This window comes from Gadus morhua, chromosome 2, assembly GCF_902167405.1.
Source record: "Gadus morhua chromosome 2, gadMor3.0, whole genome shotgun sequence".
Taxonomy (NCBI): Eukaryota; Metazoa; Chordata; class Actinopteri; order Gadiformes; family Gadidae; genus Gadus; species Gadus morhua.
Genome location: NC_044049.1, coordinates 17,272,509 through 17,282,496, shown reverse-complemented (window position 1 = coordinate 17,282,496; position 9,988 = coordinate 17,272,509). Strand labels below are relative to the sequence as shown.

At 42.6% G+C, this 9,988-nt stretch overlaps 1 protein-coding gene across 1 annotated transcript; it reads left to right on the top strand.

Annotated features, from left to right (window-relative positions):
* The first annotated feature begins 4,508 nt into the window (after positions 1-4,508).
* LOC115538928 (uncharacterized) lies at positions 4,509-9,403 on the top strand. The gene is made up of 8 exons (XM_030350145.1): positions 4,509-4,613; positions 5,706-5,855; positions 5,982-6,284; positions 7,386-7,550; positions 7,729-7,870; positions 7,968-8,200; positions 8,315-8,613; positions 8,735-9,403. Exons 6-8 carry the CDS (start codon positions 8,014-8,016, stop codon positions 9,089-9,091), a joined length of 843 nt encoding a protein of 280 aa, XP_030206005.1. The 5' UTR covers positions 4,509-4,613; positions 5,706-5,855; positions 5,982-6,284; positions 7,386-7,550; positions 7,729-7,870; positions 7,968-8,013; the 3' UTR covers positions 9,092-9,403.
* The last annotated feature ends 585 nt before the right edge of the window (positions 9,404-9,988 follow it).

Here is a 9,988-nt window from a genome sequence, read left to right as displayed (position 1 = left end):
TGTCACACTAATTGTTTAATAAAAAAAAATACAATTTCATTCATCCAAGCGTAATGAGTTGTTATTCTTTAATATATTTGATACTTTGTGTGGCTTATATCTTTAAATGATCATGGTAGAACATCTTGAATACTTTGATTTCAACACAGATGTAAGGTAAAAGTTAAGGTTAGGCCAGTATGCTAACCAACCCAGTCTCACCAATATGCGTACAGATCGCACGGTTCGACACTTTCAAAATGCGTGCAGTACATAGGCCAAATGACCATTTCGCGTGCATATTGTGGCGACTCCTACCCCCCGGGGAGTCTGGGTAATGGGGTATTCATAATGTTGTTTGGGGTAAAGGGGTTTTATTGTCTTTAGATAACTTGTTTATGTTATTAGGTTAAGTGGGGTTAACGGGTTTGGGGTTCTTTATTGTTTGTGTGTTAATTGTGATGTGTAGTGTGATCGGGACCATTAGTGAGAGTGTTGTGTGTGTTGGTCAGGTGTGCCGTGTTTTCTGTTGTGTGTTTGAATAAAGGCAGCTATCGGGGTCGTGCGGTGTATTGAGGCACTTTAGAAATCAAGACGTGTGGACCTGGTTATCGAGGTTTTGCGATGTCACCAATGGAATGGAGGTTACCGACATCGATGGAGTAAAAACAGGAACCAGACGCTTCCAGGTGCGTTTACGAAGGGCTGAGGGAGCAGTCCAACAAATCCCCAACACGATCCAGCTGGGAGCATTCCGTGGCTCTGCATTCTACCCTGGCCAACCCAAGCAGTGCAGGAGGTGTGGAAGCCTGGACCATCTTGCGGCCTCCTGTCCAAGCAACAACTGCAAAAGGTGCAAAGCATCAGACCACAACACAGACCAGTGCACAACCCCACTAGAATGCAGCCTGTGTTCTTCAACCAGCCACAGATTCAGGGACTGTCCCAAAGCCTACTCCAACCGAGTGAAGCTCAACACTATCACCAACAACCTCCCGATGAACCAAGGTCTTAACGAGGACCAACCAATACACCAGGTGCTGCTCGTTCCCGAAGAACCGGATGCAGCCCCAGATAATGGACCAATATTGGACTGGGCTGCAGACCCCATACCGGATGATAATGTAGGGTCCACTGCCATCGACGCCACCCTTGCCCCAGCGATCGACCACCGGCCTGCACAGCAAGCGGAATCCACCCCCAGGCCAGAACAGGGCATCCAGCGAAGGAAATCTCCGACAACTCTCCAGGAAGCAGGTGACATGTTAGAATTCCTGCTGGCTAACCTTCCTGATATAACAGATCCCGAAATGCCCGCTGAGAGGGGGAACCTGCTGTTGGAAGCACTAGAAACTCCTCCGGCTATACCATTGTTTGAAAGCCCACCCGACCAATCAGCACATTCCAAGAAACGTCAGATTAATTCTTCATCATCAGGTGAGCCATCTCTCCTGATGATTCCCACGTATCCCGGAACAAAATGGTCATCGTCCCTTGGAAAAAAACCCTCCTTTCTCGAAGACGAGCAGGTGGAGGCCTTTACTGCTGTCACGCACATCAGGGAAACCCACAATCCGGAGCCTCTAGCTAGACCCAAACGACCAAAAAAGATCAGGAAAGACCAAATATAGCTTTTGCCCCCCGGGCATATATATTGTTATATATTGTTATATATATATTGTTTAGAGTCCCCACGGAATCAGATGTCCTGTATGGGGTTATAAAGAGTGGTGACGGTAAGGGATGGGAAAGATGGTGGGCCTTGATTAATTGCACAAAAGAGTCGATGTGGAGGTGTCGTAACCTAATGGTGTACAAGAGCCTTTTGTTTTCAGCGGAATCAATCGTTAATTTGAGCATAACCCTGGTAAAGGATTATGTGTGGAGGGACAAGGAACGATATGGAATTGTGGTATGTAAGGAACTCTGGAAAATAGAGAACACTGAGTTATGTAGAATTTTGTGTTAACATTTGAATGCGTTGACCTTGCTGTAAAATGTAACTATTTTGCTTGTTAACCTTTGAATGTGTTTTGACCTTGAAACCATGTTGTAAAATGTAACTCTGTGCCTGACTTAAATAAATACGGAAGAGGATTAGGGCCACACATGTAAAAAAAAAAAAAAATCTGACTTTATTCTCAGAATTCTGAGAAAAAAGTCAGAATTCTGACTTTAATCTCAGAATTCTGAGAATAAAGTCAGAATTCTGACTTTAATCTCAGAATTCTGAGAATAAAGTCAGAATTCTGACATTAATCTCAGAATTCTGACATTAATCTCAGAATTCTGAGATAAAAAGTCAGAATTCTGACTTTAATCTCAGAATTCTGACTTTTTTCTAAGAATTCTGAGATAAAGTCTGAATTTTGACATTAATCTCAGAATTCTGAGAAAAAAGTCAGAATTCTGACTTTAAAGTCAGAACTACGGGTATCTGTAAGGACCAACCTCCGTGGGAGAGACACTTTGCTTTATGCAGTAGGAGGAAACCTATGGAAAGCCAAGAAGGCCACAATCCGGCCCTAGAATGGCGCGTTAAAAGTGCACGTCCCATAGCCAACTCACCAAGCTCACCAAGTCCAGTATTCAGTATTCAAAGCATGCACAACTTTGCCCCTCCCTGTTATAAAATAACGTGCATCCCAACAACTTAAGCCAATGCAGGCTCCTATTGCTTTACCAGTGTGTTTAACGTGTGTGTGTGTGTGTGTGTGTGTGTGTGTGTGTGTGTGTGTGTGTGTGTGTGTGTGTGTGTGTGTGTGTGTGTGTGTGTGTGTGTGTGTGTGTGTGTGTGTGTGTTTTGTCATGTAGGCTATAGATATAGATTGATTGTCTTGGCTTGCTTGCATCCATGAAATATTGTAATGTTATGGCCTAGCTGGCTACTGCATATCAGGGGATGAGGGCATCCCCGAATATTGACGGGTATTTCGCACACTGCCATCTCAATATGACTAATAGCCGCGGCTATTAGTTCCGTACGGATTCCGTACGGAATTCTTGCACTTTTACCGCGCCATTCTAGGGCCGGATTGTGGCCTTCTTGGCTTTCCATAGGTTTCCTCCTACTGCATAAAGCAAAGTGTCTCTCCCACGGAGGTTGGTCCTTACAGATACCCGTAGTTCTGACTTTAAAGTCAGAATTCTGACTTTTTTCTCAGAATACTGAGATTAAAGTCAGAATTCTGAGATTAATGTCAGAATTTCGACTTTTTTCTCGGAATTCTGAGATTAATGTCAGAATTCTGACTTTAATCTCAGAATTCTGAGAAAAAAGTCAGAATTCTGAGATTAAAGTCAGAATTCTGACTTTTTATCTCAGAATTCTGAGATTAATGTCAGAATTCTCAGATTAATGTCAGAATTCTGACTTTATTCTCAGAATTCTGAGATTAAAGTCAGAATTCTGACTTTTTTCTCCGAATTCTGAGAATAAAGTCAGAATTTTTTTTTTTTTTACATGTGTGGCCCTAATCCTCTTCCGTAAATAAACGCCTAAAAATTGAAATTGAATTGTATTGAGGCACGAGAGTTGCGCCGCCATTTCAACCTGGGCTCCCGTCTCGTCCTTCCCGCGCTGCTCGCCACAATATGATACGCAAAACCCAGCATTAACTACTGTGGAGGGCGGATACGTCCATTTCGCGTGCATATGATACGCAAAACCCAGCATTAACTGAATGGGAAATGCAATATTTTAGGACAGATTCACCACTAACGTGTTTCTAATGACATTTCTAGCGAGAAATGTACTTTTTCCTTGAATAATCTTCAGTCAGTGAATGTGTATGATCTTTATTAATCTTTATTATCTGAATGGGAAATGCAATATTTTAGGACCGATTCACCGTTAAACGTGTTTCTAATAACATTTCTAGCGAGAAATATACTTTTTACTTGCATAATCTTCAGTCAGAGTTTGTTGTCTATAAGGCTGAAGGCAGCTCTCCGACAGAAGGAAGTGTTAGAAATGGCATGTCCTTTTCTACGAGAGCCCGTGGACGTAGAGGCTGCGATCCTCAGAAGGATCGCAGCCTCCGTGAGGAACGATTATTAAGACCCCGGTTGGATATACTATATTTTCCTGATAATTTTCTTCACGATCGCTATCGTTTTTCAGCGCAATCTATCATTTATATAGACCACCTTCTCAGCCCCCATGTTAACTCTCAAACGCACCGGGGGCATGCTTTAAGTTACATTTTTTATTTTTTATCGCAATTAACGCATGTGCAGATTAGAATGATCCGCCCCGTGCATCCCACCCGCTCTGTACTACAGTCACTTCAACGTTGTGGCTTTCCCATGATCAGAGTAGCTGACTAACCACGGACCTATAACTGCTGCACACTCATAAAAATGATTCAAGCACTTCTTAGATATGACAAATTAATATTCTATTTGTCTAATGAAATATATATTAATTCAAATAAAAACCAAAATAGTTTAACTCGTACAACTTAAAATGTATTCATCGTCTCCGCTGACGCTGCTGACCTATCCGTTCAAGATTGAGGTCAATGACGGAAGCATGCGCACGTGAGTTGACCACGCCCCTATTTCCATGCCCTGAAGCAGCGCGCCATTTTGTTCATCTTCTGGCTGCAGCGAGCGGCTTCAACTTACTCTCGGTAAGTTTGCATTTTTTTCAGTAGTCCCAAAGTGGGAGCTATTGCATGCTGTTTTATAAATTGGCATCTGTAAAGTTGCCGTGATAATGTAAAGAACAGAAGAATTTCACATGTTTTTTTAAAGGTTGAGTTGGCAGGCTGTGGCTGTGTGAGGCCTCATTTCAGTTTTGAGCTAGCTTAATATAGTAGTAAAGAAGCGTTCAATCACGCGGGAATCGACATAAGCACACTGTCTTTTAATGATGATTTTTTTTTTTGTGATAGATTTACTTGTTTATAAGGGGCTCTCATTGATTTAAAGCTTTAAGGCCAATTTATGTATCCTGAATAATGGGCGCGAACGTCGCGGAGTCCGCAGACATGCCGGACATGCTCAGTGTCAGTCAGCACATGGCTCAGAGGGAAAATAAATCGAGTTACCTCTGCAGGAATATAACGGTTTAACGTATAGTCTACTTTCCGTTAGGCTAGGTGAGAATCTGCTCGTTTTTTCACTGCAGAGCAATTTTATTACAATTCCGGTATTTTGAACATTGAGGCTCGAGCCCCATTTCTGGTTGGTCTCAGTTGACACCGAAGTTTTCAGAAATGTGCAACTCACCGAGTGGTTAGTGGTGTTCGTTCGTTGTTCCAAATCAAGTATCGTAGCGAAATACAGTTTCTACCGGGCAATGATTCTTCCAACAGGAATCAATGGGATTTATAAAATGCGATACATGTGCAATAAAACATGTATTTCGCTACGATACTTCATTTGGAACATCAACGTACACAACAACTCGGTGAGTTGCACATTTCTGAAAACGAACGTTTAGGGTTGTTTTAAGGACAGGTTTGTGCATGCACGTAGCCAGCCATTGTGGTAGCCAATACCCGAGAAAGGACCAATAGTCAACATTTTGTGTGTGTGTGTGTGTGTGTGTGTGTGTGTGTGTGTGTGTGTGTGTGTGTGTGTGTGTGTGTGTGTGTGTGTGTGTGTGTGTGTGTGTGTGTGTGTGTGTGTGTGTGTGTGTGTGTGTGTGTGTGTCTAACAATATGTGATGCTCACCTAGTCCTCTTATTTTGAGTAATGAAATGCAGCCCTTTTTTCAGGAATGTATGGACAAACTGAACCTCAGGAACTTGGTGTCTATTTCAATGGATGGGCCCAATGTGAATTGGAAACTCTTCGACCTTTTCCAGAAAGATCAAGCTGAGCAGTACGGAAGTGAGGAGTTTATAATGCTATTACTGTGTGTGTGGGTGAGTGTGTTTCTGATCCATTAGTAATTCTAAAATGTATTTTATTTGTAGTGCACTTAACATTGAATAAACAATTTCAAAGTTCTAATTTGGTTTCTAATATCAAGTTTGCATTGAAACCTTTAGGTCTTCAGCTCGTTTGTGTGGGGAGCTGTGGCCTACACACGCTACACAACTCCTTCAAGTGTGGGTTCACTGTATGGCAGCTGGACAAATTGCTGAGAGCAATGCACACATTGTTTCACAATACGCCTGCCAGGAGAGAGGATTACATCACCGTAACCAAGTCCAGTGTGTTCCCTCTATCTTTCTGTGCCCATCGTTGGGTAGAAAACCTTCCGGTTGTGGAGAGAGCCCTGGCAGTCTGGCCATCATTTCTCCTGTACATGGAAGCTGTGAAAACAAAGAGACTCCCGAACCCTGGAACAGGTAGGCCCTTCTTAAATGATGTGAATAGGTCTGTGACTTAGGGCTGTCGCAATAATCGCAAAAATGAAATATCGCGATATTTAGAGCACACTGCGGTAGATAATGGGCCATCGCGATTACCGCATATGACCTGGTGCGGGTTGCGCGTTCATGAAACTGACCGTGGAATTCTAGAATGAAACGTGCGTTGCCATGATAACCATTCATTAACGTTCATTAATTTAGTAATGGTGAACTCGCGTTGGATAACGCGAGTAACTCGCCTAACCTGACGCTTGATCATTGTGTGGTGGTTCAACGCTTCCAGCGCGTCAACGCGCCAACGCAGCTAGATGAGTCCATGTCCATGCAAGTGAACGGAGCGTTCCCTCTTCGTCATAACTATCAAACCAAACATCCTTCACATTCACCGAGCGAACATTATGAAAGTAAAATGCACATTTCTCGCTAAAAATGTTTTACATAAACGCATTTAATGGCGTAACTATGTTACTATTTCCACCCAGAATAAAGATAGTTGTCGGCCGTGGCTGCGCTGGAGTCCGAGGTAGGAAACCCAAACACCGCCGTGTTTGGGTGATAGAGCTTAGATCGGGTTTGATTAAATAATCTCTGATATAAATAACAATAATCGGGTTAAATAACTTCACATGGTGTGTCTGGTGTGTTTCCAGCATTCGTATCAGCAGAGAAATAGTCCGCCAAGACGTTGAGGTTGCTTAGCATCCAGAGACTCTGTCCATGCAAGTGAACGGATCGTTCCCTCTTCGTCATAACTATCAAACCATTCTCCATGGCAACTGGTTCCACACAAACCTTCAGCTCCGTTGTGTCCGAAAAGTTCGCTGACAAAACTCCGGTTACGGGTGTGTTTTGAATTTAAATGTGCATTATCTCGCTTAAACGGCATTTTAAAAAATTGTGCAATAATATCGCATACCGCGATATTGCGCCCCCTGTTTTCACAGCGGTGAAAATTCCTCAACCGTGACAGCCCTACTGTGACTGTGTCCTAACCCTGGTGGTGGTGTGGCCTTGTCATAGTTTTTGTAATATATGTCTAAGTTGAAATGTCTGACTGTCTGTATGTCTTTTTCTCAGCATCATATGACACAGTTGCAGCAGCCATAAAGGATCCACTCGTCTTGGCCAAATTGCAGTTCTACGCAGCAATTGCCAGGACCTTCAATCCCTTCCTGAAAAAATATCAGACGGATGAGCCTGTGCTCCCATTCCTCCCCAAAGGACCTGACCGAGTTGATGATGGTAACAATTTACTTAACGTTATAACCACTGATTGGGCTCAATTGATCCATTATGACAAAATGGGGTTTGTGGTTAGGATGTGTAAAAAATAGTGGCTACATTGTGCATCATCATAAGATAATTTGATGTTGGTGATTAATGTGCCGCACCAGACATTTTTGTGTTTGTCTGTTGACAGTCTACTCAGACGCTTCATAAAGAGAGACGTACTACACGATATCACTGCCCTGCAGCTGACCAAACTGGATGTCACAGACAAGACCATCTGGCTCAGCCCACAAGACATCAGCATTGGTCTAGGTGCAGAGTCAGTCCTTAAGGTAGTGTGATGTTTTCAAAAGATAATTTTACAAATGGTTAGGGTGAACCAGGTGTCATTGAAGACATGTTCTATATTCATGGCTAATTTCTCTCTAGAGAATCAAAGGTGCAGAGCTCAGGGTGCTCGAGTTCAAGAGAGTGCATGCAGGGACTGAGTAACATGATCAAGAAAGTGCAGGACAAGAGCCCCCTCAAGTATCTGACTGTTAGGCAGATGGTGTGCCTGAATCCGTCAGTAATGTATAGAGAACCAGAAAGAGGCAGGAATCACATGAAAGGGCTGGTTCAAAGGTTTCTCCAGGACAAACAGCTTACTGATACTTCTTCGGGTAAGAATAAGGCAAATTATAGGCTACACATGAATTTATCCTCCATCTAATTAGCTGGTAATGCCCAAAGATTTATCAATGTTTTTCTCTATTTTCTCATTTGTTTTGTCGTAGGGGATGTCATACTGCAGCAGTTTGACAGTCTCCTTTCCTTGGAGAGCCGGAGTGAGGACTTCCTCTCCTTTCAAACCATGCAGACGAGGCTGGACATCTTCCTGAGCAGCGCCATGGAGCCTTATCCCGAGCTGTGGGCCTTCTGCAAGAAGCTGCTCATCCTCATCCACGGTCAAGCTACAGTTGAGCGTGGATTCTCAATCAATAAAGAGGTGGAGTCTGATAACTTGGCGGAGGATACTGTGGTCACACGGAGACTGGTGTGTGACTACATCATACAACATGGAGGTGTTACCAAGGTAAGATGACTCCTGTCTGGAGTAGTAATATGCTGTTGACTTAAAAGTTGATAGAATCAACATAGTTGGTCTCTTGAGTTTGTCACTGAATCTGGTTCTCTTTCCCCAACCCGATACCCAGGTTCCACTCAGTAAACCGCTACTGGAAAGTGTAGCAAGGGCAAGGACAAGGTATCGTACCCATCTGGAGACCAAAAGAAGGAACAGGGAGGCAAAAGACCAGGCTCTCAAGAGGAGGGAAGCAGAGGACTGTCTTGAGGAGCTGAAGGTTAAGAGGAGACGTGTACAGGAGGTATCTGAGGGTCTGGCTAGGGATGCGGACAAGATGGCTGAGGAGGCTGAAGCGAAGGCAGGGAGCAAGATGGCTGGCCTGATCACCAGGTCAAACATTCTGCGGAGAGGCCATAAGGAGAAGTTGGCAGAACTGGCTCTCCTTGATAAAGAGATCGCTGCTAAGAGTGCAGAGCTTAGGAGTTGACTGTGTGATCATAATTTTATTTATTGTTGAGTTGATTTTCATTGTTTATTGTTGAGGAGTCTGTGCTGTTGGCGTAAGTACTCACCACTATGCTGCAATGTTCCATCATTCCATAATGCTTTACAGTCCACATTTTCACATTTGTTGAAATAAATGAACAAATTTTGAACAAACGTTGTCGGTAGGTCTGTGAAATAGGCCGTGAAATAGGTATTAATTTTTATATAAGTGGTCTTAAAAGGGACTTAAAAAGACTTGAATTTGACTTGAACAAACCTGTAGGAACCCTGTAATAAAATAACCTCAAACAGCTAATGTCTCATGTGTTATATTGGGGTAGGGGGTAGAATGGGAGGGGGGGATTTTTGAATAATTCATTTCCAATGAACCATATATTTTTAGGTTCAACAAACACAATTTATTTTAACTACTTTAATATAATAACTTTTGTTTACCTCTCTTTGTTACAAATATGTAGTGGTAACTCAATCTAATTTCATTAGATAGATGAATTTAGTTTCAGCTGGACCAACTTAGAAAATAATTGGTAGATGAACTCAAATACGTTGTATTGAATCGATGAACTTGTTTTCGGTTGGGGTAACATATATTTATTGGATGGAAATCCTGCCCACAATTTAATTGAGTTCATCCAATGAGTTGTTTTTTTGAGTGCAAGTCAAGAAACTCATTTTAAGAATGCAAGGCAGAAAAGACCCTGGTACTGCTTTTAACCAGATGCTGTTCTTCTCTACATGCACATGCTCAGCATAATCGTCTGCATTGTTCACTGAAGTAAAACCCTTTGAGTAAACTGTTCAACAAAATATGTTGTCCCACCACAGCCCGTGTTCTAATAAAGACAATCTACTTATTATGAGGATTATTTTATTTCCT